Raw genomic sequence first — 25,223 nt, 5'->3', positions numbered from 1 at the left:
CCTCTTTTACCGCCCCCCTCAACAATTTATTTCTTTCTCTCTCTCCTTTCCAACACCAAACACACAAGTTTCCAGTAAAAAAAATCTCTCTCGTCTTTGAATCTATGTGAAGGAGGAGAACCTCCAAGAAACAGAAAAAAAAAAGTAGTTTCTCATCTTTTTCCGGTGGTGGAGAAACACTGAGCCACCGCTTTTGGGAGACAGATTTAATTTTCAGGTTCTCTTTCAGTTTTTATAGTTATTTTTCTCCTCAAGATCTTGAGGAATATGTCGGATTAAAAAATTTAGAGAGTTATTTATTTAATTAGTTTTAGCTAATTTAGCTAAATATCTTTGATTTAACAGATTATATAAGATTGTTTAGGTGTTTGTTTGCTTTACGGTTCTTCTCTGCGAATAAAAAATATTTTTTATTTATTTATAAAGTGGATAATCATGAAAGAAAGTGGTACTCACCCTCAGTAATAATTGTTTCATTTTTTGTATTAGATTAAGCTCTAAACAAATATCAACGTTTTAAAAGAAATAAACCAAAACTTATGTTTTGTCTTGTTGATAAGTTGGCTTAATGATGCGGGGGTATATATTCCTCTTTCGGAAACGGAACCTTTATTGAAATGAGAAATTATTAGTTTGTTTATTGCTAAATTTAGTAGTCGCTTGTCGCTGTCATGATGTAGACCGTTCTTCTTTATTTCACGTGGACCGTCTTCAATACCATAGAGATTCTTTTTTATATTAAACCTTTTCTCATGTAACATTGAAGTGATTCGCATCTGTATAAATCTCCACTACTTTACTAGATGTACCCGTTCAAAACTTAAAACAAATATCTCAGGAAATTATTATTTTTTTTTAACTTTTTCATTAAATTGTGGTCCTTTGAGCATTAATATAGCATAAAAAGATTGTAATATCCATATGCGAAATCTTGACGTTGTTTGTCTGCAGCTGGTAGATGGTGAGCAGAGAAACAGAGATGATGTCTGAACGAGAAGTAGAAACATCGACGGCGCAAGCAAGACAAAATGGAGGAGCTGGTGGAGGAGGAGGAGGAGAGAATCATCCATTTTCTTCTTTGGGAAGACAATCCTCCATCTACTCATTGACACTCGACGAGTTCCAACACGCTCTCTGCGAGAACGGCAAGAACTTCGGGTCCATGAACATGGACGAGTTCCTCGTCTCTATTTGGAACGCTGAGGAGAATAACAACAACAATCACCAAGCATCAGCCGCAGCTTCACATCCCGTTCCACCGAGTCATAACGGTTTCAACAACAACAACAACGGTGGAACCGAGAGCGGCGTCTTTAGTGGTGGTGGTGGCTCCTCAGGTAACCAAGGGGTTAATAAGAAGCCAGGGATAGCTAAGCAGCCGAGCCTTCCACGACAAGGCTCGTTGACACTTCCGGCTCCTCTTTGTAGGAAGACTGTTGAAGAGGTTTGGTCTGAGATACATAGAGGTGGCGGTAGTGGGGATGGAGACAACAGCAACGGACGTAGTACTAGTAGTAGTAACGGTCAAAACAATGCTAATAACGGCGGTGGTGAGAGTGCAGCTAGGCAACCAACGTTTGGGGAGATGACACTTGAGGATTTCTTGGTGAAGGCTGGTGTAGTTAGAGAGCACCCTACTAACCCTAAACCTATGTTAAACCCGACCCCGACTAGTGTTATACCGGCATCTACCCAGCAGCAACAGCTTTACGGCGTGTTTCCAGGAGGCGGTGATCCTTCTTTCCCGGTGGGTGTAGGTAGTGACCCATCTGGTTATGGTAAAAGGGCAGGAGGAGGTGGGTATCAGCAGGCACCACCGGTTCAGTCAGGTGTTTGCTATGGGGGTGGTGGCGGGTTTGGAGCGGGTGGCCAGCAGATGGGGATGGTGGGACCGTTAAGCCCTGTGTCGTCTGATGGGTTAGGACATGGGCAAGTGGATAACATAGGAGGTCAGTATGGAGTTGATATGGGAGGGTTAAGGGGAAGGAAGAGAGTAGTGGATGGTCCAGTGGAGAAAGTAGTGGAGAGAAGGCAGAGGAGGATGATCAAGAACCGTGAGTCTGCTGCCAGGTCTAGAGCAAGAAAGCAGGTTAATATTGTAATCATTTATGTCTATGAATGTTCATATTAGCATAAAAGCTAATTTGTTGTTATGATTGTTCTGAAGGCATATACGGTGGAGTTGGAAGCAGAACTGAACCAGTTGAAAGAAGAGAACGCTCAGCTAAAACATGCATTGGTATTTATTGATCTTGATTTTGTTGAAAGACTTTATTCCTTCTTGTGACAATTGGTCTTTCTTTTGGTTTTGTTTCAACAGGGAGAGTTGGAGAGGAAGAGGAAGCAACAGGTAATAGCTAATTACCATTTCTTGGAACTAATATGTTGTGTCTGAGAAGCGCTACAATCATCGTTGGTTTTTATGGTTGCAGTATTTTGAGAGTTTGAAGACAAGAGCACAACCTAAAGTGCCAAAAGTGAGCGGGAGATTACGGACATTGATGAGGAACCCGAGTTGCCCTCTCTGAACAAACAAACAAGCAGTAGAAGATGAAGACGGTGTTGGTAGGTTGGTTTGTTTTGTCCTTTTGAGGAATGAGATAATAAAATTATCTTTTACTTTGATGCTTTTATGTGTTGAGAGCTGTTCCTTTGTCAACAAGAAAGTGATTCTCTGTTTCAACATCATAAAATCTTTAGAGAATATGACAAGTGTTATGTCACTAGATTTATTACAATCCTTCCCAAGCAACTGTTTCTGTTTGTATTTTTATCTGGTTAGTACTCGAATGTGACAACTACTCTTGGTCCAAAAAATCAATGATTACTCCTTGGTCAGCACTCAAATTCCCACACGCGATACTTACATCTACTTGAAAACAACAAACACGCTCAGATACAACAGAACAAGTGCAGCAGTGGTTACTGCAGTAACTGGAACCGCAACAGTAATACTTCCGCGGGAGAGTTTCCGGGATATCACTTTGCATAACTTGTCAGCTTCTTTGTAAAGAGAAGCTTTCTCTTTCAGTGATGCCTTTTTTGTTCTGAGAAAACGTGCACAAGTGAAGATCAGAGATGAAATCAAGAGTGGAGTTAGACGACTAATAGGCATTACCTTTAGCCTGAAGCTCTTCATAGTGTGACGGAGAATGACAATATCACTCGGTGATGATGGTAGTTTAAGGGAATGATCCTTCCAACTTTTATATTCTGCTTTATAAACACTATCCCAGTGCCTCCAGCAATCAACGTTTCCCATCAGACACCAGATAGCGATTGCTCTAGCATCCTTGGCTAAAACAACAGGCATTCCTTCTCCAGCTAATAATGTCAAAGAAACCATGAACAACTGTTGAATGAATTGTTTCATTGCATCGGTTGATGATATTAATATTGAATGATCGATCCAACGGTGTACAAGCTGTTGAAGAAGATAAACACTAGCGTTTGGATTCATTTTATTGATATAGCGCCAACACTTCCAGCAAACAGCATTTTCGGTCAGAAAACCCAAAGCGATTGTTTCGGATTCCTTGGCCAGAACAGGATTTCGTGAAGCAACATATTCAAGAAATCGCTAGATGGTAGCTAGACGCTTTATTTGAGATTATTGATTAGGCTACATATAAATCATTCTGAAAAAAAAATGTTTTATTTATGTATGATTTGCTGACTAGACTAAAAATCAAGGTTTTGTTTTTGTTACTAAAAGTAATAATACCTTTTTACCAGCTAGTTTTGAATGAATCTGTCCTTTGCATGGGTTGATGGTAGTAGGGGGGGGGGGGGGGGTGATATTCCTCTACAAGTGTCCTGAGAAGATCAAGACTAGCTTTCATATATTTTTTTAAGAGACAGTGCCAGTGCTGGAAGACGAAATCCTTGTTTTTGGTCAGATACCAGATAGTAGTGTCCATTACAAGTTTCCAGCAAGTTATTAATTCGCCATAACTACTATATGTTTGGCCAAAAAACCCACTAAAAAGCAACTAGAAAAAATTGAAATTGTCAACCTATTCATTTTGGACAAGAAAGATTTTATTCAGTTCAGTTCGCATTGTTGATATTCTTCTTCGCGCAGAAAGATGACGCTTTTTCATGAGAACAATTGCGACAACGTAACCCTTGATTGCCTCACGCGAGTACCAATCCAATACCACCGGACCGACGCTTTTACTTCACGTGGTCTTGATTTCATTCTTTGATCGGAAATTATCTTCAAGAGGCGGTCAGAAGAAGGTCTGAAGGAGCTGATGGTGTACATATGTTTAGGCGACAACAACTCTACTAAGCCTACGCATAGTAGTTGGTTTTGTTCGGAGAAGAAACCTGAGAAGACCACTATTTTGTCAGGTTCTGGCTGATGAATTACTCTGGTTTGATGATGAAGCTGGTGAATGGAGAAATGTTATAGGAGGAGAAGAAATGTTTCTGCTAACATATTTGATTTCAGAGTCAAGAGGTTCCCACTAAGTGTGGTTGATTCTGGTGCTACACAGGTAGTTTTTACTCTTTGATGTTCTATAGTTTTTATAAAAGTATTGGTTTTATCATATATAGTTTGCTGCACAAATGTCGACCAACAATAAAATTGATTTATCAAATCTTCGTTTACGTTGCATATTTTCCGATTGTATATCTAATCAAGTGTATGCCTACCTTCACCTTCATTTTGACTCTCGATTTGGAGATTCCTTGTATGATGTGTCTTTTGCCATTTATATGTTTTCAATCATTTTTTTCTATATGTTTAGTTATTGTTGTCTTTAATTTTTTTCTTATTTATGTGTGTGTTTTATTTACTTATGTTTAGTTATTGTTGTTTCACTTCAAGTCTTTGGTTTTGTAACTTGCATGTGGCAATCTTATAATGTTGTAGGTTTCTACAGATAACTAAGCCATACGTTCATTCATATGACCAGTCAAGTCAACGTGAAGGTTGGAATGAGATGGGTTTGTGTATGTGTGATTTTGCTAAGAAAGACTTAATTATGCGTACGTATAAAAAAAAGGTTGGTAGTGTGTAATCCAGATGGGGTTAGCTTTATATCTATGATAGTATCTAAATAAAACAAATGCGCACATTTGCTTTCAGAACCAGCGAGACATGTCACGCCTTTTTAACCCTCTATGGCTCTATTTAGTATTTATAGTAGTGAGTTTATGTTTTCCATCACCTGAGTCCAGAAGTTGCAGCCCAAGAAATAACAGAACCAATGGGACCACAAGTTCATATATTTATATCAACCAAGCCTTTCCCTTGATCTGGATGTTCCAAGAGAAAAGTTGTGGATGCCACGGTTTGTACAATGGCTACATCTTTCTAGTTGCTATCAAAATCACGAAATACTCGGCAACCCAAATTTATCTGTAAACGACACAGCAAAAATAAAAATTGACTCAAGTGACCCAATATTTTTTTTTTAAACTGACATTGATTAGTATAGATAAGGAATCAGACAAGAGTAAAGTGAATCATTTACTAGTTTCGTGTAACTTTAAATGTTGTAGACAAAGCAAAGTAATGTCTCATATTTACATGAACAAGAAAAATTACAGTTTTTTTTTCTATTAAAAACTCTAATAAAAGGAGATTTTCTCTACAAAGCAAAAAAAAAAAAAAAGAAAAAAGAGTGAGACTTTGCTTTTCGTAACAAAAGTGAGCCTCCTTGTCTGAATTGGTTTTGGCTTTTGGAGATTGTTATCGTTACAATTCATACCTAATCTCTCTCTAGTCACAATTAAATTATTATGAGACCTCTACTATATAACTTGGTTTCCATTTCATATCTCATTTTCTTCAAAATCAAATGTGTTTGACATATTCCTTTGGCCGAAGAAGTCACACTGGTTAATCTAACCGGACTTGCTTCTTTGAAAATTTTCCACCTGTGGACAAACCATCCATCAATCTATTATATGTAAAGATATCAGACAACATGTCTTTATCCAACATCTCATTCACCAAAACCTCTCCTTCCTTCCTTCTCCCTTCTTTCGAGAACCCCGAAACCAAAACACGGTACGTCGTCTCATCAGCCTCAAACCCTTTGCCTGTTGCCAACACTCTCAACCTGTTTGCATCCATCGAACGACCAGAATCACAGAGATCCCGAAGAAGCAAGTTAAACGTCACACTATCAGGAACCAAGCCTACATTCATAATCATCTTCTCCATAAACTCTGAAGCTTTCTCCGCTCTCCCTGATCTCCTCAACCCTTCGACGAGTGTAGTACAAGCAATCAAACACGGAGCTCCACCCTTATTCTTCCACACCTCCTCCACCATCTCCACCGCTCTATCCACTTTCTTATCTCTACAAAGCTTCTCAACTAAACTCCCATAATCAAACCCTTTAGGTAAAACCCTCTTCGCCGTCAGATCCATCACCAACCCAAAAGCATCATCAACCAAACCTTCTCTACACAACCCATCAACAAGAATCTCGCAAGTAGCTTCAGAGACTCCACAACCTAACTCAATCATCTCGTAAGCCATTCTAACACCTTCCTCAACCTTCCCCTTCCCTAAAAACCCTCTTATAATAGTATTGAAGCTAACCACATTAGGCTCACAACCTCTCTCCCTCATCTCCTTAAACACACCCAACGCCATCTCAAACTCACCGCTCCTGCAATAACCGTTGATGAGAATATTAAACGTACACGCATCGACCTTCACCATCCTCTTGTAAAACCCCAACGCCTTCTCCATATCACAACCCTTCTTCTTCACATACCCATTCAACACAGTGTTGTAAACTCCAACGCTTATCTTCCCATCGATCAATCTCTTCATTGTCTCAAACGCTAACAGAGCGTAATCCATCTTCCCAGCTCTGCAGAAGGCGTCGATCCCGGAACTGAATAAAGATTCGAGCTTTGGGCAAGAGAAGATCCCTGATGCGCAAGGGCAGGGGTTCGAGGCGATGAAAAGGAGGAGACGGTGGAGATCGGAGAAGCGGTGGGTGGCGGCGAGGGAACGCGACATCCAGAGGAAGGAGTCGTGGTCGTGGCGGAAGGCGTCGAGGGTGGAGGCCCAGGTGAAGACGGCGAAGTCGTGGTGGGCGAAGAGAGGGTGGTGGCGGAGGTGGGATCGGAGGAATTGGGTGAGGGATTTGGGGGTTAGGGATTGGTGGTGGGGGAGGTTGGATTCGAGGAAGGTGAGGAAGTGGGAGTGACGTGGAGATGGAGAGAGAGTGAGAGTGGGAGGGATTGGGGTGTTGTTGTTGGGAGGTTTGGGTGGAGGATGGGGTAAGCGGTAGATCTCGGGTGGCGGCGGGGATAGAGGGGCAGGGAGGTGTGTGGAGTTGGAGACGAGGTTGATGACGTTCTTCTTGTTCCACCGCATCACTCTGTTTTGTCGGAGAATTCCTAAAGATCGGAACTTTTTCGCCGAGTCCAGTTTAATCAAATCATCTCTGGTTATTGATAAAACCGGAATAAACCGAATTTCTAAGTTTGGGTATGTGATTCAGGTATTTGGTTAAGTTTAGGTCTGTTGTTTTGGCCTTTTGGGTATACATAGGATATGTTTTGATTTTGATAATAATTTAAATAAATATCGAGTTATTCATGCACAATATTAAATAATTTAAATATTTTTTTGCAAAACAGAATAATTTAAAATACAATTCTCTCATTTATGATAAAAAAATCACTGATAGTTTTTTTTAATGTTACCTTAAGAAATTTTTCTAATTTAAATTATTTTGACGAATAACTATTTTTCATATAAAATTAGATTTATAAATTGTATTTACAAAACTTGGATATTTCGATTTAGATATTTAAGATATGTAAAAATAGAAAATATTCTGTTATTTATAATTGTTCAGTTTGGTTCTGTTCCTAATATTTGAATTTGGTTAATTATTTTGGTTGGGTTAGTTTACCCATGCCACACGGCCCACACCTAATCACCAGAAGTAGAACCAGAAATTGCATAAATCTTCTTCACCTAATCCAAAGATGAGAACTTACAGCTCTCAGTTCTACTCCAATGGTGGCATCCCTTGTTTCCAGAAGAACCAGAGCTCTCTGTTCAACAAACATCCCAAACTCTCCGTACCACTGCTTTCCAAAAGAAAAAACGTACGAACCTGGTTCTGGTTTATTTATTTTTTTTTTACGCAGTTTCTCAAATCTTTGATTATGTCTTGTAGGACCCTTGAGGGTGCAAGTAGTATCCGCTGTTCAGTTCAGACCTTGCATCGACATCCACAAGGTACTAAAAGCTGAATCCTTTTTTATAAAGCTCTCTGCTTGATTTTCATATCATTGTTCTTGAAGGGGAAAGTGAAACAAATAGTTGGATCCACTCTAAGTGACTCAAAAGAAGACGGTTCTGTTCTCGTTACGAACTTCGAGTCAGACAAATCCGCTGAGGAGTACGCAAAGATGTACAAAGAAGATGGGCTTACTGGTGGTCATGTTATAATGCTTGGAGCAGACCCTTTAAGCCAAGCTGCAGCTCTTGGAGCGTTACATGCTTATCCCGGTAATGCCTTTTTGGTGTGGGGTTTTGTTCTTACTGTTTGGTTTGATACAAGACGATGATGATTCTAGGCGGTTTGCAAGTTGGAGGTGGAATCAGTTCAGAGAATTGTTTGAGTTATATAGAGGAAGGAGCAAGTCATGTTATTGTCACTTCGGTAATAGCTCTCTTTTTTAATTTGTTATCATAGGGGATTGTGTTAGTTGTAATAATCATGTTTACTACTGTTGATGTTTTTTTTTCAGTATGTGTTTAACAATGGTAAGCTTGATCTTGAAAGACTGAAAGATCTTGTGAAGATTGTTGGGAAACAGAGATTGATATTGGACCTTAGCTGCAGAAAGAAGGTGATTGATTCTCCGGCATGTTTCATCTTCAGTTTGATGTTTTTATGACAAGTTTCATCCCGTTTTATAACAGGATGGAAGATACGCGATTGTTACTGATAGGTGGCAGAAGTTTAGCGACGTCTTGCTTGATGAGAAATCATTGGAGTTTCTTGGAGGGTTTGCAGATGAGTTTCTGGTGCATGGTGTTGATGTTGAAGGAAAGAAGTAAGCTTTTGTGTGTTTTCAGTGTCTTAAGAGTGGACTCATTTTGAATTAGTCAGTCAGTAACTGATCCTAATACTTGTTTTCTTAAGGCTGGGGATTGATGAAGAGCTTGTTGCATTGCTGGGCAACTATTCTCCGGTGAGTAACAAACACACATGGACGTGCTAGAAAGTCAGAGTCTTGATTGAAAATTTGATGTCTTTAGCTTTGGATTAGGGAGCTTAGATGTAGTTTTGACTTTATGACAGATTCCAGTAACTTATGCGGGAGGCGTGACGGTGATGGATGATGTAGAGAGGATCAAAGAAGCAGGAAAGGGACGTGTGGATGTAACAGTGGGAAGTGCCTTGGACATTTTTGGTGGTAATCTACCTTACAAAGATGTTGTTGCTTGGCATCATCAGCAACAAGAATCCTCTTCAGCACTGCATTGAAACCTCCATTTTAATCTGTTGATTTGTTTTATTTGTATAAGAGTATCAATTTTCAACTAATCTTTCTGAAAGAGTCAAGAATCCAATGATGATGAATACTTTTCATGAATTTTTCCATTGCTAATTTGACTTTGTTCAAATAGTATACTTGAAAAAAAAACTGAACTGTAATAGAAATAAATAGCCATAAATATGTGAATGGTTTTTTTCCTTGAAACATTTCAAATATCTAAAATCTTGTACAAATATCCGACTATCTAACTAGTTTGACTTTGCCTTCCAACTAGTTTGGTCTAGAGCTTAATCAATTTGGTTCTGAATATCTAAAATACAATAATATAGGTTGAAACAAAAATATAAATATAATTATATTTGAAATAATTAATTTAAATTATATGTAGATCAAATAACCTTCATCAATTTAATATTTTCTAAAAAGAATAACCCAAGACAATTTCGTTTATCTAAGAATAAATTATATGTAGATAAAAATACTTGACTGTTGCATAAATACCAAGGAAAAAAAAATCTACATTAAATACTAAACTCAAAACAAAGGCTCCCCATATAAACAATATACAAAACAGACACTTAGTTAGCACACAGTGTGGTGGGTAGGATTCACACCGCCTACGCGGTGCCGTGTTCCTGAAAAACGTTAACCACTTGCCACGTCAGCGCCAACGACTTTTCAAAACACACAACTAAAACGCTAAAACACAGGTCCCACCAAAACCAGGACAAAACAACCAATCACTAACATTACACTTGTCAACATCCACCCAACAAATCCCCTCTCCTTCCAGAAGCAAACCGGTTCATCCCACCCAAACCGGGCACCACAACCGGTTCAACCTCTTCCACCGGAAGCCGGCTCCTGATGTCGTCGCGTGCCATAATTGGCGCCGCGTGGGCCCCGTCTTTGCAGCCACCTCTGCTCCTGAAGATGGCTCTGAAACTCGCTAATAAACCGGGTTTCTTGACCCGGTTCGCCTTCTCCGGTCGAACCGATTTCTGACGGCGCATACGTCGGCTTCTTTCTCGTCTGGACCTCACCCTACCGGTGCAAGAGACTTTAGGAGAAGACGGTTCGAGCTGCGAAGGATCCGACTTCATTCTCGACCCGACCCGTTTCAAGAAGACTATGTTGTTCTTTTCCTTTTTGCCGCCGTTTCTCCGCTGCTTCGCCTCCTTTAAACAAGTGTTCTGCGGCTTCGGCAAACCGATGATGGACGCTTTGGAGCTGAGTAGAAACCGCTGAGAGCTCGGGTTCGAGTTGGGGTTGGAACTGATGTGTGCTGAGCTTCCTCTCTGTGATTCTTTGCGGTCGAAGAAGGCGTTGTCGGTGAGCCACTCGAGCTGAGCATCTTTGGTTATGTAATAAGATTCCGGTGGAAAATCAGCCGGACTCGCGGTGGAGTTTTTGTTGTAGTAAGGTTGAGTGTCCGGGTCATCGACGTAGGTGGACTCGCATGCGATCTTCCGGTCGGAACCACCGGCGCATACTGAAGAAACAAAAGCTTCGAGATCGACTTGGGGCATTGAGCTTGTAGAGACTAGAGAGAGATATATTGATTTTTAAAAAGAGGTGAAGAGACAATAGATGAGTATGGGGGCCTTTTATATTTACGAACAAGACACGATAGGCTCTACTTCATATTTTTTTTTGTATTCTTATTAAAATGATTGTTCTTTTTCTTTGAGAAACCTGGGGCCTGAAATGTCGACGGAAAAATACAATAATCAATGATAGAATTGAGTAAAGATAATTAATTGTAAATTTTCGATATATTGGAATTGTTATTTGATAGGTCAATTCAAACGTATTTAAATCCTCCAAGTGTTTATACATGACTAGATATAAAATAATTGTAAGAAAAGAATATTTAAAATACTTCTAAATATCACTATAATTCTTTCAGTAATCCATGTTTATAATTAAACATCCATGTCAAATCAGTGACAGTGTTAATCTTTTTTCTTTTATCGAAATATTATTTATGCTGTTAATATAACTGATACATATTTTTTAAAAATAAATGTTAAATTTATTCAACCAAATTTTCTTTTTACAAATAATGCATCTTGTATCTAAATGTACTTATAATTGATCCATGTTCTTTGTCAACAAAAAAATAAATCTAACCAATTCAAGTTAAAAATGTAAAAGAAACCAGCTTAATATTTTTTTTAAATGCTCACGGTTTTTATTATATATTTTCTTGCTTTTTATATGTATAGATCACGATAAAGTTATCATTAGTTTTTTTTTGGTCCCATAAGCTTTTTAAGTCTAAAAACTAATCTCACGAAATCTATAAAAATTTAGATTTTTTTGTCACTTAAATCATCTACGAGTGGTCAATACTACTACGAAACCTATAAAAAATTGAATTTTTTTTGTCACTTAAAACATCTACGAGTGGTCAATGCTATTCTAATCCAGGGCAAAAACTCCCGTTAGAGCGTCTTTATCACTAGGCCAAGGAGATTTGTTTTTTTTTGGTGCGATGATCATTGGTTGTCTTAAAAGAAGTGTGTATACATGCATAGTCTAGCATGATGAATGTTCGTACTTTTGAAGGGGTTGGATCCAGATAGCTGACGACTCCTATGATGCCCCATATCTCCTTCTTTTAGTGAATTGAAGTGGCATCAAATCATTTGGAAGCTTCTATACCAATTCCTTAATTATTTTCATATGTAATATCAGTATCAAAGTTTTAAGTGTATAAACTTAAAAAAAAACTTTTTAAAATAGTGTCAATAAGAAGCAGAAACCTATCCATATTAGGAAATCATTTTACTGTAAATAAACATTTTCGTAGATATATGTGTTTTTTTCTGTTTACTAGACAGAGATATTTATAAGATAAGTAGCTAAAATCAGTAGACCAACCAAAGATCTCCGCATTGGTATCTCTTCTAGATACAACGTATGTCTTCATGTGTCTATTAGAATCATGTCTTTTTTTCCATGAAATGCAGACAAGACAACCTTCAATAATATTGTATTTGTTATACATAAAACTGAGTTGATCCAATCGAACATTTTAACTTATTCTGTGCATTCCGACATATCACGTCCCATTGTATACACGTCGACTTATTTTGACATTTCATCCTTTTCATTGATATCTAGCCTAAGAAAAAATAATACTTTGTAGCATGAAAATAAATATATAGTTTAGTGCGATAGGTTTCTAGAAGATAAATTTCTCTCTTAGCTTTACCATCTTCGGCATCGCATTTGGAAAATGAAATATCCACCCACCAATGAAGTAACTTGTTGACGATTATTTTTTATATCGCATCATTTGATAAAATATAGACTAATGTAATTGGCTTTGTGGAACTTTACATAAAGCATAAGAATCAATACGCTAACTATTCTTATTGTTTTCTAGTTTTCAACTCTTGTGTTAGCTTTTAATTAACTTTTCTTTCCATTTTATCCGAAGTACTAGTCAAAGTTTAAGAATTAATTAGTGTTCCTTTCGTATGAACAGAATTAGTTAGATAGAATATTTAATGTTCTTTATTAGGATAACTATGTTATTATGATAAGGATAACTCTTGTATTAGAGATAAGTCCTATACGAGATAAGGATGACCAATGTATATCATCTCCTATAATCTCTCCTTGTAAACTCTATATATAGAGTACGTATTGTGATCAATAATACTTAAGCAATTGCAATACATCTTATATGGTATCAGAGCACCTTTCGATCCATTAATTTTTTTTACATCAACAGATGTCTTCAGAATCGTCAAACTCAGGCTTTATGCCCTCAACAGCAACACGCACGGCAGTCTATGATCCAGCCAACCCGGCAACCAACCTACTTGCCGTCAACATGTCAAACATCACACGTTTGACCAATGTCAATTACCTCATGTGGAGCAGACAAATTCAAGCTCTACTTGAAGGACATGAACTACACAGCTTCCTTGAGAAAACAAACTCAACACCAGAGGCTGTCATCAACAACAATGGGCTTGTGGAACCAAACCCGGCCTACGCACCATGGCGTCGTCAAGACAGACTCTTGTACAGTGCCATTATTGGAGCCATATCTCTTCCAGTCCAACCCTTGGTCGCGAGTGCTACCACAACTCATGAGGTTTGGAGCACACTCAACCTAATCTTTGGAACACCAACTCGCGGACACATCAAACAACTCAAGTATCAAATCAAGAGTTGTACCAAAGGAACCAAAACGATCAGTGAATATATGCGCACCATCAAAACCAAATCTGATGAACTTGCGCTTCTTGGCAAACCTCTTGATGCTGAAGATCTGATCGAACAAATCCTAGCTGGACTTCCAGAAGAGTACAAATCAGAGATCGATGCTGTCAATGGCAGAGATAGCCTGATCTCATTCTCTGAACTCACAGAGAAGTTACTCAACCGAGAAGCGGTGATTGTGTGTGAAGGGATAAATATCCCACATCGGATATTGGAAGGGATCATAATCAATATATAAGATATAGATGAGTCACTCCACTTATCACCAATTGGTTTTAGGTTGGAAGCCCATCTAGTTTAACATGGTATCAGAGCCCGATCCATGCAGTCCAATCCGATCCATTATCGATTCAGCCCAAAGTCGGTCCATCGATCCTTGCCCGAACATTCCGAAATTGACGCTCAAAGAGCCATCATCTCGAGGGGCGTATTAGGGATAAATATCCCACATCGGATATTGGAAGGGATCCTAATCAATATATAAGATATAGATGAGTCACTCCACTTATCACCAATTGGTTTTAGGTTGGAAGCCCATCTAGTTTAACATTCTTTTATCTGTCTACAGATTAATATTCAGTGCTCCATAAACAATAAAGGTGAATTTTCAAAATAAAATATTTTAATTTCTTGTCAATATTTTGCCGTTTTCTTGTCATATGAAAAAGGGACATTGCTTAATCTTGGAAATTAGGTTAAGAAATACTTTAGAGGGCTGGCTATAGACGGCTAAGGGGTGATCCCATTGATCAGTCATTGACTAATCTCACGTAATCTGTGATGAGAATGTAAGGTAAGCGTCAAGGGCTTTGAAACTTTTTTTTCGGTCAAATGTCCAGCCCATAGACTAATTAAAACACATCAACAAATAATAATAAAATAATAAACGAGTATATGCTCCTTTCTACTATAATGTTTTTCCACAACGGTTTCTAGAATCTCTCTTTGTCCTTAATAACTACGAACAAGAAAATTCAGACTTGGTGAGTAGTAATTTCTTTGTTCTTCAATTTTCTGTCGATTGAATTAATCAGAAGATCTGGCAAAGATGACAGCTTCTGAGCTTCATATATCCACTTCAATCAGCTGTAGCATGTATGCTCGGTTAATTGCTAGTTACAAGATTGTTAAGCTAGATGTCATCGGTTAGGCATTCAGTTTTATATTAGATTAACAATTTTAAAGTTATAAAATTATATTACAGATCCTAAAAATATGTTCATTTCAACTCGCGACTCGGGTATCTCTCATAGGATTAAAATGTAATATGTTCTAGAAACTCAGAAATGAGAAAAAGAAGAACATTTCGAATTTTCTAGTAAAATCGTAATTTTAGGCAAGGTAGAGCTCTGCACACTCCACAACTCTAGAAGCTAAACTAGTTATTGCCTTTTGTTTTCGTCACCTCACCTCACGAATGACATATTTGACTATTTAATTTTCGGTCCCCCCTTAAAGATATTAGTTAATTTGCAACATATATCCGAATACGATCTCAATCAATTGTCTGCGTTTTTTCGTATTAAGTTTACTTCAAGAAAACTAGACATCAAATGGATAACTATCTAACCATTAGCGTTTTGAAGCGTCTATATTATTCTTGTTAATTAATAACCCCAGAAAGTATACGAGTTAATAGAAGAGAGAATATATATGGACAGTGATCTATTATTATCAACGTTCTTTTGTATCTCTACCCCATGCAATAACTTAACGTAACATAGGCTATTATAATTCATAGTCGCACTTATTCTCTTTTCTTTTTCTTTTTTTTTTGCTAAACATTTTGTCAAACTTGTTGACAGTTGACGCCTTAGCCAGCTAGACGTTTAGTCGGTAGAAGTTTATTGTGATGGAATAGCCACAATCTGTCAACTATCTTGATATATTAGAAGAAATCTATGTTATCACTTATCAGTATTGATCTAGCAATGTAACGAACTAACGAATATGTCACTGTTTCACTCAAAAACGACAATAACAGTTTATATGTTATGTCCATCGCCGCGTTGATAAATATATGTATCCGGACTGAATCCAGACCTGTTTTTTAGTCGATTCAAATTCAGATTTTCGGGTCTCGATAAAATGTCTAGTCTAGCGAAAACACAAGGAAACTTGGGAAAAGTCCAAATTGCATACTCTTAAAGATAATCAACCAGGCACTAAATTTAGAATTGGCTGGGCCGGGCCTGTGAGAATGCATTGATTTTGTGGCATGATTGATTACCACAAACATTTGGTTTCCGTATCCAATCAACTATGAGATTTCATCATAATTGATGTTGATGTTCAATAAAACATGCGATGATTTTACGAGACAATATAGATGACGTGCATTTGCATCCATCGCCGAATTAGAACTCAACAGGTTGGCATGTTGAAAATAAGGCAAATAAGGTTGTACAGATACAACATTTCAAATGGTGATAATGTATATATGGAAACACACATGAAGCAATGAAATTGTGACAAATAACGTATACGTTAAAGGCGTACGTTGTTTTATAATTGACGTTTTGTTCATGCTTTACTAATCATCCCTTCTAATCTTAGTGGATCATACAGTGGCAGCTCTAAATCACTGTTTTTTTTTGTTTCTTCTTCGCAAAGGTCTCAAAATAGTAGTATTCTTTGTTATTCATTGAATCATCACTTGTCATGTGAATATGATTTGATTGATTAATGATTACATGTTTGATGTTGCCACGCTTGCAGTGAAAGATTCATGAATAAAATGTGCACATTCCCTTGAACTATTTGATAGATTCCATCACCAGATTAACATACGTTCATGCATGTACCATTGTCAAGAATGGCGTATCTTGTTTTTCTTTTTCTTTTGCTTAAGCCATCTTCAATCAAGACACCAAAACACTAAATTTGGTGTAATTTCATCTCGAACAAAACACTAAATTTGACATTATCTCACTAAATTTGGTGAAATGTAAATACTATTACACCAAATTTAGTGTAATACTATTTATCACACCAAATATTTAAAATATATATTTTATTTAATAATATAGTTCCATTGCTATCAAATTTTTCATTAAACATAAATATATTATGTGATTTGTATTTTTAATTGATTTTCACATGATTAAATTTTTTTTTCAAAATAAATCACTAAATGATTATTATTATTATTTATCACTTAGAAATAATGAAATGTAAATAATAATCTAATTGTGAAAAAAAAATTATTTATCCATTACAAATAAAAAAAATATAGAACTTTAAAAACTGAAAACATCAAATAATATATAATATTACATTTGGTGTAAAATTTGGTGTCTTTGTAGGAAATGACAAAAAGATCGTGACACCAAAACACTAAATTTAATGTAGTTTCTAGACCAACTTTGGTGTCATTGTTAGAGATGCCCTAAAAAACTACTTGTTTGATTCGCATATTGATATATATTGTCGGACTTGTGCACTAACACGGATAAACATGTGTTTTTTGTTTGATATATTCCGTCGATTGATCAGCCAAATGACAATAAATTTAGTAGTGACTGTAGTGTTCTAGTGTAATTTTTTTTCTCAAAAAATCAGTAGATTACATAATCTAAATTTGGAATATTTTTTGACTAATATCAATAGGTAACCAGATCATCTATCATAACATTATCTAATTGTTTAGGCTGAAACTCAAATCTAAACTTTTCACATAATTGTAATTTTGTTTAATGAAAGTCCAAACCTCTAAGAAAATATTGTATCACATTTTCAAGTCCTGTCTACCGCTTGACTACGTACAGAAGGCAGATATAACATACAAATCATCATACTATATCAAACTCTATAAGCTCAAAACAAATGTACTTATAGAAATATAAAATTATGCCATCAAGTCATATAATCATTTTTAATGATATGTGTTAGTGATCCGCATCGAAATTGTGAAGAAACCAACATTAGAATATGAATGATATATGCCTCTTTACTCAGTGACATAACATTTAGTTTTGATTTAAAGCTTATTACGGTTCTTGAAAACATTTGAACCAAATATTGTTCTATATCTATCCATATAAACAAGTGTTTCATAATGCTGAATGGTTGCTAGGACGACTCGATCGTTTACCTTTGACTACAACTCTATCTATCAGTGATCATCCATTGAAAAATGGCATTTAGTAAAAATGCACGTTATAATAATAATCTCGTCTCAATATTTTAAAAAAAAAAAAAAACTCAAAAGAATACGATCGTAAATCAAACATATATATAAATTGATACGCATTTGTTTGACCGTACTAACTTCTTCATATTTGCTTTATCATTTGTAATTATATGTAATCTAGTATAAATAAACCCCTTCATATTTGCTTTATCATTGTAATTGTATGTAATCTAGTAATACACTTCTTCATATTTGCTTTATCATTTCTAGCTATATGTATTCTAGTAATAAACTGCTTCATATTTTCTTATCATTTGCAATTATATGTAGTCTAGTAATAACACTACAAGAAAACAGTCTATTAAGGACGAAAATTAACGACATCAACGTAAGTCGTAAATTAGTGACATCTTAATGACACACGGACGACAAAGATATACATACGTCGTTAAACGTCGGTAATTAACGACACACACAAACGTCGGTTTTTAATGACATTTTAACTACACTATAATGTCAGCAAAGAAACTTATGTCGCTAAACCATCACTAAAGCATGGCTACAGTATACGTCATTACATTGTTGTTATTTAACGACATATTAACGACATCAAAACAATGTCGTAAACTATCCGTCGTTAATTCCAGTCAAAACACACACAACACAAGTGCATAACCCTGTGTAAATTACCAACGACATGTATATGACGCAAATTAGCATCCGGTTAACGACTATTCATGGTGTTCCGTCGTTAGTTCGTTAGTAATTAGCGACATAGTAACGATAATTTCAATCCCTAAACCACAAATGTTTGTCTTAAACCTCCAAATCTAAAATTCATGGTATACTATGTTTATTGTACAAAATTATTTGTTATAATATTATATAGCCTACTATTATATATCCAATATTATCACTTTTTCCTTCATTGAAAAAATCAAATATCACTAGCTATTCCAAGATTTCTATAAGACATACGATATATGATTACGTTTATTTATACGATTATTAGCAACAACTTGGTGTAAAAGATATTGCATACTATCAATATTATTAAAACAGGATCATTACTAACATTTACCCCTATAACTCCATGGAATATTACTTATTTTGCCACTGGTCCTATTCTAAATATAAATCAATTTTTATAACTGTAATTAAAGAATAACTACTTCTAAACCGTGTATTTTGTAACCTCACAGCTTTAACTTTTTAAATACTAGGAACCCACTACTTTTCAATTAAAACTGTCGACTCCTTTGATTCTAAAGCTTATAAGTCCACTAAATAAAAATTATGTCGTTTAGAAACAAATATTGATACTATACTTTCATAAATAATATCTCCACTAGAAAAATTAATGGGAACTTGGACAATAAAATTATAAGAAAATATAAAAAAGTAAATATATGTTTTAAACACAATCACAACGTTGAATCGGACTGTTTGGTTATAGGGTTATTGGATTGATCATAGATAAACCATAATGAGTAATTTAATTAATTTTAATATATAATAAATATATCAGTATTAAAAATACAAGAAAAAAATATGTTTAAAAATGTAGTAAACTCTAGAATCTATTTTTTATTTTTTATTTTTATTTCATATACAATATAATTTGAACAATTTTTATAACGTGTTGGAGTTAAGACATTATAATGATATTAAGCGAGTGCAAAAATGTTTTTATGTGATCCCACTAAACTAATTGTATGTGATGATCCGATCTTATCTTGCCATGTAATTACTTTTAACATTTAAAGACTAATTGTAATAGCTATTGTCACTTTCTTGCATATTAGAAAATTTCTGACTTGAGTTTTATAGTTAGTGACCGATCGGTCATGTACGAAGACAAAAACAGTAAAACGTAGCTAGGAAACAAATACATATTCAAAAAAGGGACGGAGCTACATAGAATAATAAATAGAGATAACCGAAGTCAACTATACATAGAAGTCGCCAATACATGTCGGAATGTAATCTGAAACTTGATTTATGTAAGGAAAACACCATAGTCCATAGATTTCTTTGAATAGATCACTTGAGTTTAATGGGGCCATTAGAAGAATTTTGAGAAGCTCTAAACCTTTGACTATGGACAAAGTCAAAAGTATGGTGGCCCAATGTATGGTCCAATGATTCTTCCACTTGTGTCCCTTCTCAACACTTCCCCTTCAAAGTTCAAACCATCCTTTTCACCTTTGTTGTCCCTTCCCACAATATTTTCCATTACAAGCTGAGATTGATCGTTGAATAAAAGAAAAAAGATACAGTTATCATAGTAGGCTAATTAATATAAATACTACTCAGTAGCATATGTTTCTACACAATTAAAGCCTTTTTGGGTTTAAACTCTACACAACTAAAGCCTTGCCTTTTTTTGTTTTCCTCTTTTAAAAAAAAAGAGTGTACATGGTAAAAAAATGTGTACATGGTAAATAATATCGTTTTTTTTTATAGAAATCAAAAGTTTTACTATTTCTATCAATCATCTTTTGTAATTAACGTAAACGCAAACATAAGTATCTACATGCGAACAAAAACGTATTCATTCTCATTGTAGACCTATGCTTAGCAAGTAAACGCAAACAAAAGAATTACTACATTTACTCGAGTGATCCATAAACAACGAAAATCACTTTTTCTTTACCCATTTTCTGACGAGCGGGAACTATAGCTTTTATTCTCTGTTGTCAGTTCACATCTTATAAACTTACGCTGCAGATGCCCTAACACATCTACTCGTTTCTTTCACTGTAAATAAAAAAGAGATTAAACTTTTATATGAATTATAAATGTTCATAAGCAAGCAACTACAAGGTGACCTCTTTCTTATTCATCAGCGATCACCTAGTTTTCGAAGCCACCCGAAAAAAGTTTGGTGCCTAAACAAAAAGTTTATTGACAATACAAAACTCGGTCCTGAGCATAAGCTATACGGTGGTCTTCTAGTTGCTCAAAAAAAAAAAACATATACGGTGGTCTTCTAAAGCTACATGTTTATAAATCGTAACTATTTTGGTTTATTTAACATACATATTTTTCTTTAAATAACATGGAAACAAACATATATATACGAACTATGAGTCTTGATGACATGTGAAACTATCATTGAAGACCAACACAGCCGGAATTGCTTGGATCATTGAAGACCCCCCCCCCCCCCCCCGATCCATCGACTCGCGGGGAGCGAGGATTCATCAAAACGTCTCCTCTCCTCTTGTGGTTGAAGCTCTAGCGGTGAGGGAAGCTCTCCAGATGGCGTCCTCCTTGAACGTGACACACCTTCGGATGTTCTCCGACAACCAAACCCTGATCAGGGCCATTAACGACAAACGTTTGAAAGAGATCTATGACATCTTGAAGGATATCGAAGCTTTTTTTTCTCTGTTTGTCGATCTATACTTTTTCTATCTTCCAAGGGCTGAGAATGGGCAAGCTGATGCCTTAGCCAAATACATTCTCAGAAATCCAAACCATATAATGGGCCAGCCTATGAGCTAAACCCCTATTTTTCTTTTTAGTCATGCAAATTTCGTTGACCAAAAAAAAAAAAAAGGTGAAACTATCACTGGCTCATTTTTATTTTTGTTATTTAAAAGTTTACATATATAATTAAATAACAATAAATATAATAATAAAATACCTAAATGGGCATTTAACCACCAATGATGCTCTTAGGTTTCTTTACTATTTCATTATCAAGAAAATAATAGCAATACAAATACTTATGATTGTAGCAGGTTCTGCGAATAATATTTTATTTAAGTCAATAATTTTTTACAAATCAAATGATGTCTCTAAATTTTTTTTTTTTTTCAACGTATGTCACTCGCCCTCCGGTTTTTGGTTGACCGGTCTTTAAGTTGTTTGGTTTGGTTTAATATTACTTTCTTTTTTATTAATTTTTCCTACATTTATATTAATTTCCGCTGTTTTGTATTTTTTATTTTTGCTAAAAACTGATTTGTAATTTTAAAACAAAACTCAAAAAATTAATATGAAGAATTGAAGACTAAAAAAACCTATGCTAGCAGGTTGGTGTACAACATTTTCAATCCAATCATTAATTGGCTAATAACTAAAAAATAAGAAGTTATAAAACGATTTGAAAAATTGGATATAAAGTTTAATCAATTTTTTTTTCTTCGTCATGCTGACCATTGTGGTCAGCAGGATACATATTGTACTATAATTATCAATAATTACAACAAATGTTTTAATAGTTTAGAAGTCGTTATAGGCGCTCGCTGTATAGGAGCAGCCGTGATAAAGAGCCGTCTTGATAATATACTTCTTTCTTACATTAGTACAATCCCTACAAATCACACACAATTTTTTATGTTTAACACACATCATTTTCTACATATTCAAACCCTGCAAATCACAATTTCTTATTTAAAGACATCAATACACTTCCGATATAAAAACTAAAATACTTTTTTAATAGTATTGATTTGATAATTATGAAATAGTTTCCATTATATACAACCACTCAAACTAGCTACTTCAAAAACTTGAATGATTTCCTATTTATTTATGAGATATTCACAAGTTAGCCAACAATTCATGCATAATTGCATATATGTCAACAAGCTATTATATTACTCCGGCTGACATTATTATATATCATTACAATATATAAATCTTATATACTACAGTACGACATTACTTATGACATCTTACCTACTACCAAATACTATATGTACATGGTTAGATGCACATGCACATATATAAGAAACATCACTTTAAAATATTAAAGTTTATGTCAAATTTTTTTTTTTATGTCAGATTACCTATTGCTTATCGGATTCGACGCTTTTTATTTTCTTTCACTAAAAAGTAATTAATATTCGTCTTATAGTTGTGTTTATATAAGGTGTTAGATGATCACCAGCTCCTTATTTGGATTTGAATATTTGGTCATTAGAAAACCATTAATTAGTCCTGATTGGTTTATTTTTGTGATTCAAGCAATCATCTAGTTGAATATAGGGCCACATTATATACAGTCCTGAATCAAGCATGACGTTTTATATATTAGTTAAATGCCACGGACCGCATGTACGAATACGAACCTCCGTGATAACCTATCGCTTGCGTAATGATCTAGGTATATAAATAATAAGTGGTGCCATATTTATTCATTTATAGACTCCAAAGACATGAATCACGTAACCACGATTTGCGACGAGATATATGCATTTTTATTATCATAATATTTAAAGTGCAATTCTCTCCGCCAAGAAATGCACCCCACTATTAGAAGTCAACACAGACAAAAAAATCGAAAAAATAATAATATAAAAGTCAATAACTCGCCAGTTCTCATCTTACTATATTCTATATATATATATGCTAATCTAATCTTGATATAGAATCACCAACCATCTTCTTCTCCTAGTTTCTTCATCTTCACAATCTTAACTCTTGTACATATATCTTAAGAGCTTCCGTGGACAAAAAAAATTATATATGTAAAAAAATGCTGGGAAAAAGAAGGGGTTTTTGCCAAAACTAACCCACAACTTGATTTTAATCCCAAACCTATACCCAAACTTGAATCAAATGCAAAACTAACCTAAAAGCCTAGTGAAATTACAGCTCAGCCCCTTGTGACCAAACAAAAAAACAGAAGCCATTTTTACGAATATAGCCCCAGTAAATCGTCTGAGTCGTCTGAATTGTTGGAAGTCGTCTAGACGACTGAAGTTTCAGTCGTCTGGTACCAGCTTATTTTAAAAATAATTTATAAATCTTGTAAAAAATATTTTGATGCGTGAAAAATAAAAATCAAGTAATTATAAACAGTTTTAAGTGATATAAATTAAGATATGATAAAATTGATTTGTTTTGAAGATAGATGAGTGGAAGTAGTGAATCATGAAATACTTTGGTTTAGGAGTTTGGCAAACATATGTTGTAGTATTGTATGGATTGTTAGGGTTAGATTTTGGAAAACTAAAATGTTTTTTTCAGAAATTAGTTTTCACTTATATGTGTTTATTTCTGTGTATAGTAAACACTTTTCAAGTTTGATTTGGTTTTATGAAGTGTTTAATTAGATAATTAAGTTTAGGGGTTATGTTTAGGGTGTGGACGACTTATATTTCAGTCGTCTGTTGAATAATTTACCCGGACGACGTATATTTCAGTCGTCCAGACGACTTACTTGTAAGTCGTCCAGACGATTTACTTGTAAGTCGTCTGGAAAGTCTTCTATTTTAGTTTCCCACTAAAAATATTTAATTTCCCGCTAAAAATATTAAACTCTTCTGGACGACTTACATGTAAGTCGTCTGTTTTAATTTCTTCACCAGACGACTGAAATGTAAGTCGTCCAGGAAGTCGTCTGAGTCAAAAATATTTAACCTAATTAGATTTTTTGCCTCCCTATATAAAGAAAAATTTACACATTCTCTCTCCTCCTCTCAAATGGCTGCAACAAAAATGTAATGTTCATCATTCTAAAACTCTCCAACCTCTCTCTAATCTCTTTGACTTGAAAACACCAAACTTTATATGAATTTTTCAGTTTTGTCTCATGTATTTCTTACTAATCTATCTCTTTTACAGGTTTTTAATCAAGTGGTACTCATCTTCCACTAATTTAGAGGTAGATCTATTAATTTTAGATATGTATTTTTGTGTGTTCTATAAATGTAGATTTATCTAATCTTCCACTCATTTTTCTATTTTTAAGTCATTTGAACGTTTTTGGATATGCAGGTTTTTCAGATCTGGATTTGATGTGCAGGTTTTTCAGATCTGGAAGACTTCTGGGACGACTTACGTGTTAGTCGTCTGGAAGTCGTCTGGAAGTCGTCTGGAAGTCGTCTGGAAGTCGTCTGGACTTCTTGGAAGTCGTCTGGACTTCCAGGAAGTCGTCTGGACTTCCAGGAAGTCGTCTGGACTTCCAGGAAGTCGTCTAGACTTCCAGGAAGTCGTCTGGACTTCTAGGAAGTCGTCTGGATTTTTCTGAGCGTTTTGGTAAGTTCTTATGTCTGATTTTTCTTCATTTGGTAACTTCTTGTTGTATAAAGTTCTTACTTTTTTCCCAAACTAAAACTCTCCAAACCCACTTTAATCTCTTTGACTTGAAAACACCAAACTTTATATGAATTTTTCAATTTTGTCTCATGTCTTTGTTACTAATCTATTTTTTTTTGCAGGTTTTTAATTAGATGGTACTCATCTTCCACTAATTTAAAGGTAGATCTATTATTTTTAGATATGTATTTTTGTGTGTTCTATAAAGGTAGATTTATCTAATCTTCCATTCATTTTTTCTGTTTTTAAGCCATTTGAACGTTTTTGAATATGCAGGTTTTTCAGATCTGGA

The 25,223-nt window shown here is 35.3% G+C and overlaps 4 protein-coding genes across 4 annotated transcripts; 2 read left to right on the top strand and 2 right to left on the bottom strand.

Annotated features, from left to right (window-relative positions):
* Positions 1–5: 5 nt before the first annotated feature.
* On the top strand, positions 6–2,801 carry LOC125606403 (protein ABSCISIC ACID-INSENSITIVE 5-like). The gene is made up of 5 exons (XM_048775467.1): positions 6–217; positions 952–2,089; positions 2,168–2,239; positions 2,321–2,350; positions 2,433–2,801. Exons 2-5 carry the CDS (start codon positions 959–961, stop codon positions 2,526–2,528), a joined length of 1,329 nt encoding a protein of 442 aa, XP_048631424.1. The 5' UTR covers positions 6–217; positions 952–958; the 3' UTR covers positions 2,529–2,801.
* A 2,966-nt stretch (positions 2,802–5,767) lies between these two features.
* Positions 5,768–7,434, bottom strand: LOC125606399 (pentatricopeptide repeat-containing protein At2g36240-like). The gene has a single exon (XM_048775459.1). The coding sequence runs from the start codon at positions 7,352–7,354 to the stop codon at positions 5,855–5,857; it is 1,500 nt and encodes a 499-aa protein (XP_048631416.1). The 5' UTR covers positions 7,355–7,434; the 3' UTR covers positions 5,768–5,854.
* Positions 7,435–7,921: 487 nt separating this feature from the next.
* Positions 7,922–9,597, top strand: LOC106451129 (1-(5-phosphoribosyl)-5-[(5-phosphoribosylamino)methylideneamino] imidazole-4-carboxamide isomerase, chloroplastic-like). The gene is made up of 8 exons (XM_048775460.1): positions 7,922–8,095; positions 8,169–8,230; positions 8,296–8,503; positions 8,572–8,657; positions 8,746–8,847; positions 8,921–9,054; positions 9,144–9,192; positions 9,303–9,597. The coding sequence occupies exons 1-8, from the start codon at positions 7,975–7,977 to the stop codon at positions 9,486–9,488; spliced, it is 948 nt and encodes a 315-aa protein (XP_048631417.1). The 5' UTR covers positions 7,922–7,974; the 3' UTR covers positions 9,489–9,597.
* A 402-nt stretch (positions 9,598–9,999) lies between these two features.
* LOC106451130 lies at positions 10,000–11,103 on the bottom strand. Its single transcript, XM_013892998.3, has one exon. The coding sequence runs from the start codon at positions 11,028–11,030 to the stop codon at positions 10,260–10,262; it is 771 nt and encodes a 256-aa protein (XP_013748452.1). The 5' UTR covers positions 11,031–11,103; the 3' UTR covers positions 10,000–10,259.
* Positions 11,104–25,223: the final 14,120 nt, after the last annotated feature.

This window comes from Brassica napus, unplaced genomic scaffold, assembly GCF_020379485.1.
Source record: "Brassica napus cultivar Da-Ae unplaced genomic scaffold, Da-Ae ScsIHWf_875;HRSCAF=1241, whole genome shotgun sequence".
In the NCBI taxonomy this organism is placed as follows: Eukaryota; Viridiplantae; Streptophyta; class Magnoliopsida; order Brassicales; family Brassicaceae; genus Brassica; species Brassica napus.
This window is presented reverse-complemented; position numbering and strand designations above follow the sequence as displayed.

Coding starts and splice junctions, on each gene's coding strand:
- LOC106451130 (XM_013892998.3), bottom strand. CDS start 11,030: ATGCCCCAAGTCGATCTCGAAGCTTTTGTTTCTTCAGTATGCGCCGGT.
- LOC125606403 (XM_048775467.1), top strand. CDS start 959: ATGGTGAGCAGAGAAACAGAGATGATGTCTGAACGAGAAGTAGAAACA. Junction 2,090..2,167: donor GGTCTAGAGCAAGAAAGCAG/GTTAATATTGTA, acceptor ATTGTTCTGAAG/GCATATACGGTGGAGTTGGA. Junction 2,240..2,320: donor CTCAGCTAAAACATGCATTG/GTATTTATTGAT, acceptor TTGTTTCAACAG/GGAGAGTTGGAGAGGAAGAG.
- LOC125606399 (XM_048775459.1), bottom strand. CDS start 7,354: ATGCGGTGGAACAAGAAGAACGTCATCAACCTCGTCTCCAACTCCACA.
- LOC106451129 (XM_048775460.1), top strand. CDS start 7,975: ATGAGAACTTACAGCTCTCAGTTCTACTCCAATGGTGGCATCCCTTGT. Junction 8,096..8,168: donor ACTGCTTTCCAAAAGAAAAA/ACGTACGAACCT, acceptor TATGTCTTGTAG/GACCCTTGAGGGTGCAAGTA. Junction 8,848..8,920: donor ACCTTAGCTGCAGAAAGAAG/GTGATTGATTCT, acceptor GTTTTATAACAG/GATGGAAGATACGCGATTGT.